A 20000-nucleotide genomic window follows, 5' to 3' on the forward strand; every position below is an offset into this window, starting at 1 on the left:
AAAAAAAGCAAATAAAGCACCGAGTCGGAGAAAAACAGCATTCCTTCCTCTAAACGCTTCTCCTCCCTTCTGTAGGAGAGCAGATCTCCCTCGTTCCTCCCACGAGGCCACGCTTCACTCCCCGCAGCACAAGAATTCCAACCCCAAGGAGACGACGCGCCGCTGCTAATCAGATTACACGCTAACGGGCCAAAGAAATGATTTTTATTAGACTTTCCGTCAAATATAAATAAAAGTGATCCCTCGCTCATCTGTCGAGTCTCGGCACGCGAGCAGAACGTTGAGCTTTTCCTTTACGAGATCTCGCAGACACGCGATGTCGATGTTATTGTTTTAATTGTGTTTTGTATCCAACGGCGTTATACACGATTAGCTTAATTAGCACCGTGCCTCAAAACGTCACGACCCCCCCCCCCCCCCCCCCCCCCAAAAAAAAAAAAAACTGTCCAAACTGTACTAAAACATGTGCAAAATACCAGAAATGTGAGTGTAAATGCTTCAGTGGCCTCCCCAGTCACCAGATCTAAATACACTGGACGTGCACTTCATGGTCAAAAGTATTGGGACGCCTGACCGTGAGCTTTTCGGACGTCCCAATAAAGATCTGTGTGATCCTTTCAGCTGGAACAGCTGCTGCTCTTCTGAGAAGCTTCTCACAAGACTTCCAAGGTCCAAGGAACCTTCAGTTGATGTTCTGATTCATCCCAGAGCTGTTGAGTGGTGCTGAGCTCAGGGCTCTGTGCAGGACACTGGAGCTTCTTTAAAATAATGCACAGGGACCTTCCCTAAACTGTTTCTGCACAGTTGGAAGCATGTTATTACCTTTATATGATTGATTTATTACACCTGTAGGAACTGTTGTGTTAATTTTTAGAGAAGCGCTTGACATGGCGTGACACGGCGAGGTCTGACCGCACCGGGCGTGTCCGGCTCCGCCCAGTTTTGTTTACACTTGCTTAGACTCTCAGTGTTTTTCAGGAGGTCTGCGTGCCTCCGACCGCAGCGCTTCAGTCCTCCGCCGCATTCCTCTCCCGCCCTGCCGGGAACGTCTTTTGTGATGTTCACCCTCGGGCAGGATTAGGAAAATAAACCGAAAATAAACATGCGCCCGCCGTCGTCCCGCTGAGATCAGGTGTCACGGAGGAGCGCCGACGGAAAAACCACGCCCACGACCGCCGTGACCCCGAGGCAGCCGGGTGGAAAACAGTCCTCTCGCCTTACCTGGCTTACACCGAGCACGCAAAGGTTCACACGGAGCTTCTGAACACGCAGAGCGGAATTACAGCTGTTTTCTTTACAGAGGGGAACCGGCAACGCCTCAGAAATATACCCGAAATTATATACACACCTACTGCATCATAATATAATAAACCCTTCATACCTGCCTGTTCAATTAAAGACGCCTCATTGTTGCCCTCTGCTGGTGCTATTTAATTTCTGCATTTTCTCCTTTTTCTCCCAGTTTAGTCGTAGCCAGTTCCTCTTCCTCTGCTGGAGACCCCATGGTGTACGAGGAGGGTATATTCTCCTGACACGCCCTCCTTCCGACGTGCCCGCACTGCACCAACCCCTTCTTATCCCCCCGTACTTCGGTGGATCGGCGCATGAGGTCGGTCTCGCTCACGGAAAGTCACGCCCTGATCTCCACGTTCCTCCACTTCTGTACAGGCGCCTCAGGCTACTAACCAGGGTCCTTACACTGTGTCCAAGACCCCGCCCACTTTTTAGTCCTGTCTTTTCCCACCCGGCAGACTAGTGCTCGATCCTGCACCCTCAGGGGCACACAGCCGATTGGTAGCAGAACTTAGATTCGCGCCCTGTTATCTTTAACTTTATGACAAGTTCCGCCTACCGTGCCAGCTCCTATAATATGTCTGCAGAGCCACATGGGCGTCATGTGTTTCTTTATAATCCTAATGGAATATAAATTCGGGCTCATTTTTGAGGAACGTGAGCCAAAGTAAGGGGCGAGGGCGGGGGCGAGGGCAATGGTATAGAGGGTCGGGATTTTAGAGTCACGATCAGCTTCTGCTTCTCTGTTATCCTTTTTTTAAACGACGTTAGCCGCGCAGACGAATCCCATCAGCCGCGGCTCTTCCTCATCAGCGCTAACCAGTTTTCGGCGTATGTTTTTTTTTTTTTCTTTAGCACAAGCTGTGCTTTTCTCCTCGGACGCCGGGAGAATAATTATACGTGTGAACGTCGGCGGCGAGCGGGAGACGGGCGGCGGCGCGGAGGCGCATTTACCTTCCGCTACGATCGACTCACGATTTTCTTCCTGTTCAGCAGCCGTAACTAACGAGTCCCGACGTTAAAACGACTCGAAGGTTCGCTGGATGCGTTTACGTTTATTCAGCGCGAGTTAGAAATGAAGACGCGGCCGGAGAGACGAGGAGTAAAATTACTTCAGCGTCCTGACATCGACACTCGACAGCTCTGGGATGAACCGGAACACCGACTGAGAATTTCTGGTGCACAAGTTCCCACAGACATACTTCAAAGTCTTCTAGCTGAAAAGGTCACATAAAGGGTCGCTCTAATTTAAGGTGTCCAAATACTTTTGGCTGCATATTTTGGCTTAGTTTGGCTTTTAACTGAATGGGCACAAATTCCCACAGACACACTTCAAAGTCTGGTGAGAAGCTTCTCAGAAGAGCGTCTGTTGTTCCAGCTGAAAAGATCACAATACCGCTTTTCTTGATGGTCAGGTGTCCAGATACTTTTGGCCATACAGTGTACTGAATGGGCACAAATTCCCACAGACAAAGTCTGGTGAGAAGCTTCTCAGAAGAGCAGCTGTTGTTCTAGCTAAAAAGATCACATAGAAGTTCGAAATTTAAGGTGTCCAAATACTTTTGGCCATATATTTTGGTTTGGTTTGGCTTTTAACTGAATAGGCACAAATTCTCACAGCCACACTTCGGAAGAGCGGCTGAGAAGATCACACAGAGGTTGCTCTATTTTCATACCAGGCCGTCTGACAAGCTCACGCTCAGGCGTCCGAATACTTTTGGCCACGTACTGTCAATGAATGTGTGAGTAAATTAATTTGGTGGCACAGCCGGTAGTGTGAGTGGTGCCCGGTACCAGGGGACCTGAGGAGCTCAGTTTGATCCTCTCGTGAGTCTGTGTGTTATGTTGATGTCTGGGTTTTTGTTTTCTCGCCCGTGGAGCTGAACCAGCGGCTCCAAACAGCAGGTTTAAAACTGAACACAGAGGTGATGATGGATGCTTAAAGTTCTGAAAGGTCTGAAGGAGGCGAGTGGAGACACGTACCAGCACCGTTCAGGGGGGCAGAAGATGTTTCGCTTTAAAGGGGCAGAGCTGCTTTTGTTCTCCAGATTTCAGAGATTACAAACTTCTGAAGGACGTGAACAAAGATTCAACCAAAAACCCGTAACAACCTCTCAGTACAGACTGATCCAACCGTCCATCATCCATCCATCCAACCAACCATCCATCCAAACCAACTGTCCATCCATCCATCATCCATCCATCCATCCAATCATCCAACCAAAAACCCGTAACAACCTCTCAGTACAGACTGATCCAACCATCACAGTCTCCATCCATCCATCCAACCAAACATCCATCCAGCCCATCGTCCATCCATCCAACCAATGGTCCATCCATCTATCCATCCATCACAGTGTCCATCTATCCATCCATCCATCCATCCATCACAGTGTTCATCCATCTGTCCATCCAACCATCACAGTGTCCATCCATCCAACCATCAGTGTCCATCCATCTATCCATCCATCTAACCATCACAGTGTCCATCCATCCATCCATCCATCCAACCAACCATCCATCCATCCATCCATCCATCTAACCATCACAGTGTCCATTCGTCTGTTCAACCATTCATCCATCCAACCAATGTTCTTCATCCATCCATTCACCCAACCATCCATCTGTCCATCCAACTGTCCATCTATCCATCCATCCATTTGTCTATTGATCTATCCATCTATCCATTCATCCACCTGTTTTTTCATCCTCCCATCCAACCATCCATCCATCCATCCCCCATCCAACCATCCATTCACTCATTCATTGATTCATCAATTTCTTTACCTATCCAACAATGTACCCATGAATCCATCCATTCAACCATCCAAGTATCCATCTGTTTGCCCATCTGTCCATCCAACTGTCCATTCATCCATCCATCAGTTCATCTATCCATCTATCTATTGATCTATCCATTCATCCATCTGTCCAACCTTTCATTCATTTCTTTATTTGTCCGTATACTTTTGGCCGCTCTGGTTCCTCCTGCGGTCTAAAGGTTTCTGCTCGGCTGAAGCTCCACTTTTCACTCTGTCGTTGTTTTTCTCTGGTACTTTTCGACATTTTCCGCCCCCCTGTGGAGCGTCAGAGAGGAACCCATCCAAACCTTCATGAGCACGAAGATTCCGCCGCACATTACGGTGTCTATTTTCCGACAGATAATGGCATCGGTCAGCACCACGCGGAGCCGAGCGCTATCTGGTCCTGATCGTTTATGTCCTCCGCCGCGGTTCCTGAGAAGTCGTTTAGGGGCGGAAAAAAGTGCCGGGACTTCAAAACACGGGGGAGAAATTTAGGAATTCAGAAAGAATTCAGCCTCAGACTTCATCTGATGCATAGCAGAGCCTGGATTTGAACCGACAACCTTCCGATTGACAGCACAAAACTCTACCCAGTAGGCACTATCGTTCCAGAAGCAGATCAACCTCCACTTCAGGTTCTAATCTCAGATCAGATAAAGCAGCCCGACCCAAAAAGACACGGGGCAAAGGATGTGGGTGGCACAGACTGACCTTCCACTTTGACCTGGCACTGAGTGCACAGACTGACCTGGTGCTGGGTGCAGGTGGCACAGACTGACCTTCCACTTTGACCTGGCGCTGAGTGCACAGACTGACCTGGTGTGCTGGGTGCAGGTGGCACAGACTGACCCACCCACTATGACCTGGCTCTGAGTGCACAGACTGACCTTCCACTTTGACCTGGTGCTGGGTGCAGGTGGCGCAGACTGACCTTCCACTTTGACCTGGCACTGAGTGCAGGTGGCGCAGACTGACCTTCCACTTTGACCTGGCACTGAGTGCACAGACTGACCTGGTGTGCTGGGTGCAGGTGGCACAGACTGACCCACCCACTATGACCTGGCTCTGAGTGCACAGACTGACCTTCCACTTTGACCTGGTGCTGGGTGCAGGTGGCACAGACTGACCCACCCACTATGACCTGGCTCTGAGTGCACAGACTGACCTTCCACTTTGACCTGGTGCTGGGTGCAGGTGGCGCAGGGCAGCAGGACGAACTCCTCCGCCTGGTTCATGGAGTAGTCGGTGCTGGAGACGACCACACGATCTCCCGGTCTCCATCCCAGCGCCTCGTCCACCAGATCCAACACGGTGCTGTTCGACACGGTGTCTATGGAAACGGAGGCCTGTGGACGCACTACACACACACACGCACACACACACACACAGGCAACAGGTTAGGGAAGGCTCTTACTGACTGTCTCCTCAAGTCGAGCTCTTTAAAGACCTGGTCTGATGAGTTTATTGTGGAGGAGCTGTAGTGCCCCCCACACAGCCTGCACTAATCCCACCTACACACGTCCCTAAAATATCCAACAGTTTCGGGACGGTCGGGTGTTCACGTACTTTTGGCTGAATAGTTAAGAACAAATTGATGAGGACGAATGAGAACTGGTGAGAACTGATCAGAACTGACAAGAACTAATGAGAACTGACAGGAACTGATGGGAACTTATAAGAACTGATGCGAACTGACAAGAACTGGTGAGAACTGATAAGAACTGATGATGTCAACATAATGAATAAACCAGAGAGAACTGACGAGAACTGATCAGAACTGTTTACAACTGATGAGAAAAGATAAGAACTTATGAGAACTGGTGAGATTGGATAAGAACTTATAGGAACGAATGAGAACTTATAAGAACTGAGAAGAACTGATGAGAACTGACAAGAACTGATTACAACTGATAAGAACTGATGATGTCAACATGAGGAATGGAATAGAGAGCACTAATTACAACTGATGAGAACTGGTGAGAACTGCCAAGAACTAATGGGATCTGACAAGAATTGATGAGAACTGATGATAATTGATAAGAACAGATTAGAACGAATAAGAACTAATGAGAATGGATAGGAGTGATAAAAACGAATGAGAATGTATGAGAACTGATGAGAACTGATGAGAACTGACAGGAACCTATTAGAACTGATGATAACTAGTTAGAACTTATTAGAACTGATAAGAACTTCTGAAAACTGACAAGAACTGACAAGAACTGATGAGAACTGACTAGAACTGACCAGAACTGTGATGATGCTCACCAGAATTAGGATTGAACGATTGCTGAAGAACTTGACTCAGCGCAACCCAATCCAACACTTTTAGGTTAAATGAATTGGAACTCGGACTGTGAGCAAGGCCTCATTACCACCCTGAACTAACGTCTAATCAATACCCACCTGACCGATGCTCTTGTGACCGAATTTACGTTCCAAAACACGCCAGAAAGCTTCTCAGATGAACTCCTGCTTCCTCACCAGGGAGTGAACGGCCGAGGAAACGGATTCCTGCATCTTAATTGTGCGGATGTTGGCACAGACGTTGGCACCAATGTTGGCACATAAGTTGGCACCAATGTTGGCACGGTGACGTATGCCGTCAAGCTCAATTGAGAAAAGTTCCTCTCCCTAATTAGCTCACCCTCCTCCGTCAGCGCCCCTCATTATTTTGGGTTTTTTTATGCCACCGATTCATCCGTCCCCGTCCCGCTGTCGGGCTCCTTCTCTCCCACGATGCCAGCGGTGACGTTCACTCGCCACGCGGTTAATTACCTTCATTCAGTCGTCTGTACGGTCCGGTTCGACCCCGCCGAGCGATTCAGGTTCTAACGAGCGTTCGGTAATCATGATCAGCGTGATCCGCTCTAATGGAGGAAGGGTTACAGAGGTAGTGATTTAGGATCAAACCCCCCTCGACCCCCCTCGACCCTCAACGCTCATACAATCACCCGGCGGGTTTAAAGTTCCACTTCGGTGCGCTGATGTCAGGAACGCTTCACCACGTTACAGAGGTCGGACGCGGCACTTTTGCAGCTTTTAGATGAAAAAACATTAGAACACCAGATGACCGAAAGTATGTGGACACCAGAGATGTTCACAAGTCACAAAATACGAGTCCGAGTCAAGTCACGAGTCAGTATAATCTACACAAAACATATATTATAAATGTAGCGTAGAAATAAAGAAATAATCTGTAAGTTCAGATAAAAACAACAACAGATTAGCGAGTGTATTTAGCCGTTTTACTTCCTGTCTTTACTTTCCTCGGTTCCAGTTAAAAGCTTCAACTGATACGTTTTGTTTTCATTGCAAATTACGGCACAGCGGCCAAAATCCCAAACACAGCAAAATATCCATAATACTGCTTACCTGAGCTTCTGTTCTTCCAGATGCTATTACATTTATAAGCGTGCGTCCCATTAGGAACAGAATCCGTTATTTTGTAAATGTGCTTATAATTAAAAACCTCCAAACTTTTCCCGGTGGTGAAGTAAAACAGGAAGTCGTTAGAAAGCCGATCGAGCGTTTCATTACCACGTCATCTGTGTGACGCAAACTGAATAAATGCAAATAACAGCATTTCTTACTAACAATTACAATCAGAAGCTCTGATTGGTTCAGAAAGCATCTTTCAATCATTAGCACCGATTCTGTAGGAGCGTTCCATTCACATTATCTGTTACTGTGAAGTGCACTACGTAGGGTATTCCACCATTTTAAGTAGGGAGCGACGCTTCATCACTACGCCGGAAGCTGGCTGGAACATTTACACATTGTGTGTGTTGTGGGTTAAGACGGTCAGAGCGTTATTATTATTATTATTATTATTATTATTATTATTATTATTAGAGAGCAGAAAATGAAACGATCAGAATGATGTCGGATATATATAATTATCACACGTAACTAATGCTGCTGACTCTTGTTGTACACAAGTCATTTTTTGCGAGTCACGAGTCGAGTCCGAGTCATTTAAAACGAGTCGCTGTGTGTGCGAATTGGACTCGAGTCCCCATCTCTGGTGGACACCCCACAACTTTCTTTAATATTGAGATGAAGATAGAACGTTCACTAACATGCGCATTAAATCAATTCTGGTGGTTGGGTTGGTCAATGCCCATAATTGTGGGACGGGATGCCAAGCGAGCTCATATCGAGGTGTCCATATACTTTTGGCTGTAATATATAGTGTACGTATAGTAGTCTGGAACGTAGGTGTCGCTGTCCACAGTCGAGCAAGTTTTACATCAGCATGAGTTACAGCTACAGCAAAGTTCTGACCTGGTTCAGGTCCAGATGCACAGCGTCGAAGACCCCGCCCCCTTTTTTAGTCCCATCTTTTCCCACCCAGCAGACTAGTGAACGATTCTGTCTGCTGATCACTAGGGGGCGCCCAGCCGACCGGTAGGAGAGCTGAGATTGGAACTCTAATCGATGCACTAACAGATTCGGAACCCTGGAACGTGATGATTCCGCTTCAGGCTGCAGTAACAGAAGAAGCTGAAGCTGTGTGAACACGTTCTCATCTTTCTGACCCTCCCTAAACTGATCGTTATCTCAGTGATCTCAGTGATCTCATCCCTCAGTGCTGCGCCGAGGTTTAGAGGTCAGGAACCTCTGGAGGAACATCAGCCTGAGGTTCAGTTCTTCACCGAACGCCCAACGTCAGAGAGCCGGTCCGAACACGCCGAGTCCGAACACCTCACGCATTCCTCACACACCAGGATTATGGAAGCTCTGATCCCACAACCTTCTGTGTGTAACGATTCCTTCAGTATTACAGCAGTCTGGTGTAAATCATGTGACATTATTCCTGCCCCTGCCCGTCGCCGCCTGGCACCGTAAAGCTTCACCCGGCTCCGTATGTGCCCCGACGGGCCGCCAGCACCGCAGGGTTCACAGGAGGACACGGATTACACTCATGGACGCTCGCTCCTTTAATAAATGAGTCGGCTGAAGTGGTCTGGACATCTCACGTGGTCACCATAACCCTAAAACACTAACCCCTAAACCCAAACCCTAAAACCACAACACTAACCCCTAGCCCTAAAACCACAACACTAACCCCTAACCCTAAAACACTAACCCCTAACCCAAACCCTAAAACCACAACACTAACCCCTAACTCTAACCCTAAAACACTAACCCCTAGCCCTAACCCTAAAACACTAACCCCTAACCCAAACCCTAAAACCACAACACTAACCCCTAACTCTAACCCTAAAACACTAACCCCTAACCCAAACCCTAAAACCACGACACTAACCCCTAGCCCTAACCCTAAAACCCTAACCCCTAACCCAAACCCTAAAACCACAACACTAACCCCTAACTCTAACCCTAAAACACTAACCCCTAGCCCTAACCCTAAAACCACAACACTAACCCCTAGCCCTAACCCTAAAACCACAACACTAACCCCTAACCCTAAAACACTAACCCCTAACCCAAACCCTAAAACCACAACACTAACCCCAAACCCTAAAACCACAACACTAACCCCAAACCCTAAAACCACAACACTAACCCCTAACCCTAAAACCACAACACTAACCCGTAACTCTAACCCTAAAACACTAACCCCTAACTCTAACCCTAAAACACTAACCCCTAACCCAAACCCTAAAACCACAACACTAACCCCTAGCCCTAACCCTAAAACACTAACCCCTAACCCAAACCCTAAAACTACAACACTAACCCCTAACTCTAACCCTAAAACACTAACCCCTAGCCCTAACCCTAAAACCACAACACTAACCCCTAACACTAACCCCTAACCCAAACCCTAAAACCACAACACTAACCCCAAACCCTAAAACCACAACACTAACCCCTAACCCTAAAACCACAACACTAACCCGTAACTCTAACCCTAAAACACTAACCCCTAACTCTAACCCTAAAACACTAACCCCTAACCCAAACCCTAAAACCACAACACTAACCCCAAACCCTAAAACCACAACACTAACCCCTAACCCTAAAACCACAACACTAACCCGTAACTCTAACCCTAAAACACTAACCCTTAGCCCTAACCCTAAAACACTTACCCCTAGCCCTAACCCTAAAACCACAACACTAACCCCTAACCCTAAAACCACAACACTAACCCCTAACCCTAAAACACTAACCCCTAACCCAAACCCTAAAACCACAACACTAACCCCTAACCCTAAAACTCTAACCCCTAAACCCAAACCCTAAAACCACAACACTAACCCCTAACCCTAAAACCTCAACACTAACCCCTAACCCTAAAACACCAACACTAACCCTTAACCCTAAAACCACAACACTAACCCCTAACTCTAACCCTAAAACACTAACCCCTAGCCCTAACCCTAAAACCACAACACTAACCCCTAACTCTAACCCTAAAACACTAACCCCTAGCCCTAACCCTAAAACCACAACACTAACCCCTAACCCAAACCCTAAAACCACAACACTAACCCCTAGCCCTAACCCTAAAACACTAACCCCTAACCCAAACCCTAAAACCACAACACTAACCCCTAGCCCTAACCCTAAAACCACAACACTAACCCCTAGCCCTAACCCTAAAACACTAACCCCTAGCCCTAACCCTAAAACCACAACACTAACCCCTAACCCTAAAACACTAACCCCTAACCCAAACCCTAAAACCACAACACTAACCCCTAACCCTAAAACCACAACACTAACCCCTAACTCTAACCCTAAAACACTAACCCCTAGCCCTAACCCTAAAACACTAACCCCTAGCCCTAACCCTAAAACCACAACACTAACCCCTAACTCTAACCCTAAAACACTAACCCCTAGCCCTAACCCTAAAACACTAACCCCTAGCCCTAACCCTAAAACCACAACACTAACCCCTAACTCTAACCCTAAAACACTAACCCCTAGCCCTAACCCTAAAACACTAACCCCTAGCCCTAACCCTAAAACCACAACACTAACCCCTAACTCTAACCCTAAAACACTAACCCCTAGCCCTAACCCTAAAACACTAACCCCTAGCCCTAACCCTAAAACCACAACACTAACCCCTAACTCTAACCCTAAAACACTAACCCCTAGGCCTAACCCTAAAACACTAATCCCTAACCCTAACCCTAAAACACTAACCCCTAACTTCAAAACCCAAATTTAACCCTGGAACCCTGACCCCTAACCCTAGATTTATCAGTAGTCCTTTTCGACCAAATATCTCTGGATCTAAAATGGTTTCCGTTCAGGGTCTCACACCGAAGTCCGGGTGAATAAGAAGGGGTCTCAGAGGAAGCCCATGTTAGCCCGTATCCTCCCAGACTCCGGTCAGACTCACCGAGTTTTCCGCAGAGGAAGCGGACGCGGTAGTTGTAGCAGATCCCGTCCGGCTGATCTTTATTCAGACACACCAGGCCGAAGTTCCTGTCCAGTCTGGAGAAGGTCTCACCCGTCATGTTGGCAGGGACGCCGTCCACCGTTTCAGCCTGAGAGACAAAAACATGAGCGGAGAAACTCAGCTTCAATCAGGACTCAGCTTCAATCAGAAACTCAGCTTCCATCAGGGTTCAGTTCAGGGGATAAAATATTGTTGTTAATAATGTCTATTTGCCTAGATTGTTTTATTTGAATGTGTTTAAATGCGATGAAAGTTTGAGGAACATCTGAACCTCACGTTTACTCCTGGTGAACGATTCAAACCTACGAGTGTTAATGCCTCATCGTTCCACCTGTGCTACTATATCATCCTCCTTCACTAGAATTTCGGATCAGGACTGCAAGGATTCACTTTCATGTAGCCATAAGAGCATGTGCATGTGTGTATGTGTGTGTGTGTGTGTGTGTCTTTGTACAAGTGTGTGTACAAGTGTGTGTGTGTGTGTGTAAAAGTTTGTACAAGTGTGTGTGTGTGTGTACATGTGCTTGTTTGTACAAGTGAGAGTGTGTTGGTGCAGAAGTGTGTGTGTGTATGTACAAGTATGTGCATGTGTACAAGTGTGAGTGTGTGTGTGTGTGTGTTTATGTCTACAAGTGTGTGTGTGTGTGTGTGTGTGTCTTTGTACAAGTGTCTGTGTGTCTACAAGTGTGTTTGCACAAGTGAGTGTGTGTTTGTGCAGAAGTGTGTGTGTGTGTGTGTGTGTGTGTGTTGGTGCTCTGTTTTCATCATTAATGATGAATGAATCAATGAATAAATGAATGAAGACAGAATTAAGGACGAAGGGGCGAGTAACGTTCCTCAAACAATTAAGTTCCCGTGTGGGTGTGTGAGTGTGTGTGTGTGTGTGTGTGTGTGTGTGTGTGTGTGTGTGTGTGAGTGTGTGTGTGAGTGTGTGTGTGAGTGTGTGTGTGAGTGTGTGTGTGTGTACCTCAATATCCAGCGGGTTGCTGCAGAGTCGCTCGGGAAAAGCTTTATGAAGGTCAGAGAGTTTCTCCCAATCTCCTGATCCCCTCTCATCATCACGATCAAACCAGTCGGTCCATTCTGCCTCTACACACACACACACACACGTGCGCGCGCGCACACACACACACACACACACACACACACGCACGCACACACACACACAGTCAAGCTCAGATTCAGACATGGTTAAGCTTCCTGGATTGCTGAAGTGACGAGGTGAGAGAAGATTCTCATTTGCATCTTCACACGTTATCGCGTCCCAATACTTTCGAAACGATGGAGAGTCTACACAAAGAAGCTGCTCAATCGGAACTCAGTATTCGTAACACCTCTCAGAGTGATTGATGTTGAGAGAAGGAGGCAAATGAGTACAAAATCTAGATCTTCAGGAGAAGGATGGAGAGGAGAGCAAGTTGGAGCTACCAATCAGGGGCCTGAAATGATGTGGTGGGGCTTGAACCTGCATCCTTCTGCATTTTTTAGATGTTTTACCATCTACCGTACATAATATTGTGAAAAGATTTAGGTGACGGGGAGAGATCTGTCATGGACTGGAAGGTGCTGGAATAATGATACTGTCCCCAGTCCAGCAAGCTTTACATCATAACGGATGTAGACGCCGCAGAGGAAGAAAGAAGAAGCTTCCGTATCTACAAGTCAACTCAACTCAAGTCAAGCTTTGAGGTGCGAGTGCTTCCCAGAGCAGGATTAGGGTCCAAACCCAGGGCAGTGTGAAGCTCGCTCGACTGTGAACAGTGCAAACACATCACACACTCGCACATTTCAGAGGGAGAAAACCAGAGGAAACCCTCGCAGGAACAGAAGAACATCAGGACACCAGAACTCATCACGGACGGTGGCTGGAGGTGGAGGCGAGGATCGAACCCAGGTCCTTGGGTTACCTCTGGGTTTTCAGTAATCTCATGTTAACTGGTTAACTGGTGAACGGGTTAGTTAGTTAGTTAGTAAAGAATAAAAGAGGAGAGTGAGTGGTTACCCTGGACCCACTGACTGACGGTGGTGATGATGAAGTGTTCTCCATAACCTGTGTAGAAGGAACGGGAACTCCTGGCCTCCGACGACGCCTTGGTCCCTGTGTTTCACACACACACACACACACACACACACACACACACACGACTATCAGTGTTAGCAGATCCGTCCCGCCGTATCCCGCCGGTGTCTGTTTTCCTCTGAAGAAGTTCACCTTGATAGATGGCGTGATCCTCCACCGCAGAGGACGCGTCCCCCTTCACCGTAATGAAGCTCCACGGGTGCCTGGGGGACACAGATGAAAACGGAGGGGTGAGGAGGGGGGGCGAGGTACCAACCCGAAAAGTGAGGAGGCGATAACGGTGGTGAGGTGGGAGGAAATCGGCATGAGAGAGAGACGAGGTGAAGGAACTTCAGAGCAGGTCAGACGTACGTTTGAGTGATTAAGGGTTAAGGGTCTCGCTCAGGAGTCCAACAGGGATTTAAACCAGCATCCTTCTGCAATTTTTTAGGTCTTTCACCATCTACTGTACATAATACTGTGAAAAGATTCAGTGGGTCTGGAGAGATCTCAGTCCATATAGAGCAGGACTTAGTCTTGGGAGTACTTCAGAAAACCGTTGTCACTTTACCATCTACTGTACATGATATTGTGAAAAGATTCAGGCAATCTGGAGGAGTCTCTGCATTCCAACCTTCATCAGAGGTTCAATTGGTTCAACAAGAACGTCACAGCAAGCAAGACGAGGTTTTTCACCATCTATCGTACATAATATTGTAAAAAGATTTAGGCGATCTTAAGAGATCTCTGGAAACTACTGAGTTCCAAACTTGTGTCAAGCAAGACCAGGCGATTCCTCATTGCTTAGGTCTTTCACCATCTACTGTACATAATATTGTGAAAAGACTGAGGCGATCGGGAGAGTCTCTGTGGTCCAGACTTCATCAGAGGATCAATCGGTTCAACCTCGGTTCCAAAAATCATGAATTTTAGTTTTTGTTGAATGTTTAAACATCACGACCTTTTCAGAAACGTGTTTGTGCACAGTAACGTAAAAATAAGATGATGTATATGATAAATAAAAGTACTTTATTAAAAACAGCCCCTGTTTTACACGACGTCTCTTCCAGACGAGCTCTGAACTGATAAAGACGTGAAGCGTGATTTCCGTCTATCGGGACAGACAAGGTGATTACGGTGCCAGACTTTCCCATCATGCATCTGTCAGAGAAAACATCAAATAGATGGACTCGCGATGGCTTCGGCGCAATTTGGCGTCTACGCTGAGATGTGAGAGCGAGATGTGAAGAGCACGACGAGTTATGAACGACTGAGTGATGGTGATAGTCGCGTCCCTCAAACTTTCTTAGGGGCCACACCTTCTCGAGAGTAAGAGGTACAGGGGCCACATTTTCTCTGAACTAATAGGTACAGGGGCCACACAAGGAATCTTATCTTATCTTACCTTCTTCTCGAGAGTAAGAGGTACAGGGGCCACACCTTCTTTCTGAGTTTGATAAGTACAGGGGCCACACTTTTCTCGAGACTAACAGGTACAGGGGCCACACCTTCTTCTCAGAACTAAGAGGTACAGGGGCCACACCTTCTTCTCAGAACTAAGAGGTACAGAGGCCACACCTTCTTCTTAGAACTAAAAGGTACAGGGGCCACACCTTCTCAGAACTAAGAGGTACAGGGGCCACACCTTCTCAGAACTAAGAGGTACAGGGGCCACACCTTCTTCTCAGAACTAAGAGGTACAGGGGCCACACCTTCTTCTCAGAACTAAGAGGTACAGGGGCCACACCTTCTTCTCAGAACTAAGAGGTACAGGGGCCACACCTTCTTCTCAGAACTAAGAGGTACAGGGGCCACACCTTCTCAGAACTAAGAGGTACAGGGGCCACACCTTCTCAGAACTAAGAGGTACAGGGGCCACACCTTCTTCTCAGAACTAAGAGGTACAGGGGCCACACCTTCTTTTTGAGACTAAGATGTACAGGGGCCATACTTTTCTCGAGACTAACAGGTACAGGGGCCACACCCTCTTCAGACACAGATACACAGTTCACGTGGTTTTGAAATGGGATGTAGAACAAGGTGGAATGGGATTTCTGCTCATGCGAATGCTGCAGCTCTCTCATATTTTTCCCTCTCGCATTTCTGTGAGTATAAAACCCATTACGGAACAGATGAGCATGTAAATGTGTCGTATGAGCGCAGAAGCCGCGGCGCGTCTCCTTATTGCGTATTAAAATGCGCCGTCAGTCCCCGAAACGTCCCGGCGGTGCTGCGTGTGCAAGTGCCAGCGAGAAGAGGTGGCAGCACCATCCGTTATTCCTGATTCCCACGTCCCTGCTTCCTCTGGGTATGAATATTTAACCACGTGAGGTAATAAACCGAGGAGCTTACTGGGGGGGGGGGGGGGGGGGGGGGGGGGGAGATGTGGATAGTACTGGTACAACATCTACAGGGTGGCAGCTATATAAACAGCGGCAGTGATCATACTGTTCATCTTCAGACTGAAAGATCTGACAGGTACAGGGGCCACACCTTCTCTAGACTGATAGTTACAGGGGCCACACCTTCTCAAGACTAACAGGTACACAAAGAAACACCAACAGAAACGGATGTTCTAAGAAGGACGTTCCAGCCAATTTTAAGAACCCCAGCTATCATTCCGCTGAAGTTCCTCCACTCGGTGGTTGTCAATGAAGCACCAATGGGACCAAATGCAGAACCTTGCTCGTGCTGGGATGGACCACGTGAGCGATGATGCCCCGGTTTCCCCAGCTCCTCTTGAAGAAATAGCTTCTCTCATTCTGTTCAGGAAGGTCCATGAGAGCTTCTGGTCACCATGAATCTCCAGGGTTCCTCTCACTCCTGCACCTACATACTTCCTCCCAATCTTTACTTTGGGACCTTCAAACGATCTGCTAATTATGTCCACACCAACAGAGACGGACGTTCTGAGAATGAACATCCCCTATCATTCCACTAAGGTTTCTCCACTTGGTTGCAAACGAAGCACAGATGGGACCAAATGCAGAACCTCAGAACCTCACCAGTGCTGGGATGGACCACGTGGGCGATGATGCCCCAGTTGCCCCAGCTCTTCTCGAAGTGGTAGCTCCTCTCATTCTGTTCAGGAAGGTCCATGAGAATCTCCAGGGTTCCTCTCGTTCCAACACCTACGCAATCTTTACTTTGGAACCCTCAAATGATCTACTAATTACATCTGCACCAACGTTCTGAGAATGGACAGCCAATTTTGAGAACCCTAGGTATCATTCCACCTAGATTCCTCCACTCATAGGTTGCCAACGAAGCACCGATGGGACCAAATGCCTTCAGGTTGGGTTTACATCAAAATAATGATGTTTCGGAAACGATTAAGAAACAATTGGTGACCCTGGACGTTCCCCGAGAAGCCCCTGAAGCTCTACCTGAAGCCGAGCCGATGGAAATGGCGGCTGCCCAGCTTGGCCAGGGTTTTCCTGGCCGAGTCCTCGAGGTTGTTGGAGCCCTCGTCGTTCACCACCATGGCCAAGATCTGACCGTCCTCCACCTCGTCCACGTACTGCGCCAGGCGCCTGCTCTCGTTCTTACTCCGGTACGTGTCGAACCTGCACACACACACACACACACACACACACACACACACACACATACACACACACACACCAAGTAGGTCAGAGAGATAAATCGTTATCTGGCCGCAGAAACTTTCTGAAAGCCAAACAAATATTCCAGGCGAGTTGGAGCGAGCGCTTGTTTGGAAGACAGAGTACACCCCGAGACCCCGAGACCCGGTTACTCTCCGCCTGATGAGAGGAATCGATTACAAATAAATCTTCTGCAGAGCTCCAGACGGTTTGTTTTGACAGTCGGTTCGAATTTCTCGTCTCTGGCTCCATAAATCATTCTTATTTTCAGGTAATGAAGCTTCGTTTATTATTAATACAATATAAAACGTGCGCTGATAGAACAGCTGGAGAAAAGAACCAGGTGTTTTCCACCAAAATATCTCTGGATCTGGAACCGGTTCCGTTCAGGGTCCTTCAGCCACACAGGTACAGGGGCCATACAGGTACAGGGGCCACAGGTACAGGGGCCACACCTACTCAAGACTGACAGACAGAGGGGTCACACTTTCATAAATCATTCTTATTTTCAGGTAATGAACCATCATGAGGAGAAGAACGTCTTTTCCACCAAAATATCTCTGGATCTAGAACCGGTTCTGTTCAGGGTCCTTCAGCGATACAGGTACAGGGGCCACAGGTACAGGGGCCACACCATCTTTTTAAGACTGATAGGTACAGGGGCCATACAGGTACAGGGGCCACATCTTCTTCTCAAGACTGACAGGTACACAGGCCACACCTTTATAAATCATTCTTATTTTCAGGTAATAAACCATCATGAGGAGAAGAACGTCTTTTCCACCAAAATATCTCTGGATCTGGAACCGTTTCCAGGCTTCTTAGAACCTTGGTGCTGTCCAGTGAACCGGCCGGTGAGGATTTGTGCCGCTGTTACAGATGTTTGTTTTGAACCAAAAATCAAGCACAGATCGACTATCGGTGATAAGAAGACACCGGTCGGCTGGGCGCCCCCTAGCGGGCACGATCGGCAGTGCCGGCAGGGCAGCAGACACGTGAAAGAGGCGCATGAAAGAGGACGAGGACGGCCAGCGAGAAGATAAATGGATACAATCAGAGGATCACTGATCGAGTTTTTAGAAAGCCCGAAGAGCCAAATAGAAGACGTGATGTTCCAGAGAAACACGTCCACGTGGTCGCCGGGAGCCGGAATCGACCTGATGGAACCAAATTTATGGATTAAACAGAAAAAAGTCCAGAGGAGAGGAACGAGGAGCCTGGAGGACCAGGAAAGATCCTGAACTGTGGAGAGAGCTCGTAGATGCCATGATTTGGACTAGATGGATGGACAAAGAGAACTTTAACCAAGGGTGCCAATAATTTCGAAGCTTAGGAAACGTAGGATGGAACGGATGAAGACAGGACCAGAGAAACCAGACACCGACCTATCGGAGCGCAGAACCTCGCCCGTGCCGGGATGGACCACGTGGGCGATGATGCCCCGGTTGCCCCAGCTCCTCTCGAAGTGGTAGCTCCTCTCGTTGCCCTCTCCGGGGTGAAGAGTTCTGTTCAGGAAGGTCCACGAGAGCTTCTGGTCACCATGAATCTCCAGCGTTCCTCCTGTTCCTACGCCCACGTACTTCCTCCCAAAGTAACTGTGGGTGTCGTCCGTGTCGTCAGACCTGTAGGGGGCAGAGAAGTACATGGAGGTTTAAGAACCGGGGGTTGGATGGGATGCCAACTTGGGCACACACATACACACACTCTCCGGACTCTCTGGGCGCCCCCTAGCGGGCATGATCGGCAGTGCAGACAGTGCAGCGGACAAAACCGTCCACTGGTCTGCTGAACTAAAAAGAAAGTGGGGTTGCATCATTGCCTGTAGGTAGACGCCCGACTGGCCGATAGCACCGCTGGGGATTCGAACCCTTCCTTCCAGCGGAAGTGTGCTAGCGGGATTTACCGCTGCGCCACCTGAACGCCACCGACAGAAGGATTTATTTAAAGGTAACGATTCATAAACACATAGAGACCAAACAGAACAGCTTTGGGATGAATTAGAATGCTGACTGTGTGCCAGGCCTTTCATCTAACATCAGTTTCACAAATTCCCTTTCTAACAAATAGACAAATTCCCACAGACACAGTCCGAAATCTTTTGCAAAGCCTTTTCAGAATAGGAATCCATATTAATGTCTGTGGTCGGGCGTCCACATACTTTTGGCCACGTCTAACACATGGTTTGTTTGTTGGGACGCAGCACGCCAGATTCAGCCATCTGATTGGCTGCTGGTTGTGTTAGTGCCCCGCCCCAACTTGTGCATCCAGCCTGTAGGTGTCAGTATAGAGCTATAAATATTAGTACATCTATATACGACTGTGAGTAAGCACATGGAACAGCGGTCTCTTCACCAAGGTAAGAAGTTCGGTGGTTACCTGCCGTACAGCGAGATGGTGAGCGTGCCCTTATATGGACACTGGGGGGCGCCGATGTGCAGCTCGCCCCCCTCCCTGATCAGGATGTGTTTGGTTCGCAGCAGGATGGGACGGTCGGTGTCGGCGATCACCAGCTTCCCTAAAAGAGGAACAGACCACGCCCGGTGAGTCTCCGGATCCTTCTGCTCCTTTTAAGGAGACGGAGCGACGGCGTTAAACACAAACACACATCAGCGGCACACGTGAGTGTTACAGTGTGTTTACTCTGGTGTGGGTGCTGCACAGCCTCATGAATCCTGAGGTTTGATCCTCCACTTTATTCACTGTGAGCAGTTATTAATGTTATTATTATTTCTGTGTGGGTTTACTGTGTGTGTGTGTGTGTGTGAAGGTATGAGGAAACCAGAGCACCTTGATAAAGCCCACACAGGGTGGGAGGAGAACATGCTAAACTCCTCACATGACTGAAATGGAGT

General features: G+C 48.0%; 1 protein-coding gene across 1 annotated transcript in view; it reads right to left on the reverse strand.

The window, feature by feature from the left end:
* The window catches only part of LOC134331943 (cell migration-inducing and hyaluronan-binding protein-like), a 49861-nt gene that overhangs the window by 27687 nt on the left and 2174 nt on the right, over positions 1-20000 (reverse strand). The window contains exons 3-10 of the mRNA XM_063013518.1: positions 19525-19663; positions 18534-18770; positions 16930-17109; positions 13697-13767; positions 13487-13582; positions 12452-12573; positions 11425-11572; positions 5263-5454 (exon numbers count right to left, since the gene is read on the reverse strand). Coding sequence (XP_062869588.1) covers positions 5263-5454; positions 11425-11572; positions 12452-12573; positions 13487-13582; positions 13697-13767; positions 16930-17109; positions 18534-18770; positions 19525-19663 — 1185 coding nt within the window. The remainder of the gene's footprint in view (positions 1-5262; positions 5455-11424; positions 11573-12451; positions 12574-13486; positions 13583-13696; positions 13768-16929; positions 17110-18533; positions 18771-19524; positions 19664-20000) is intronic.

This window comes from Trichomycterus rosablanca, chromosome 17 (genome assembly GCF_030014385.1).
Source record: "Trichomycterus rosablanca isolate fTriRos1 chromosome 17, fTriRos1.hap1, whole genome shotgun sequence".
Taxonomy (NCBI): domain Eukaryota; kingdom Metazoa; phylum Chordata; class Actinopteri; order Siluriformes; family Trichomycteridae; genus Trichomycterus; species Trichomycterus rosablanca.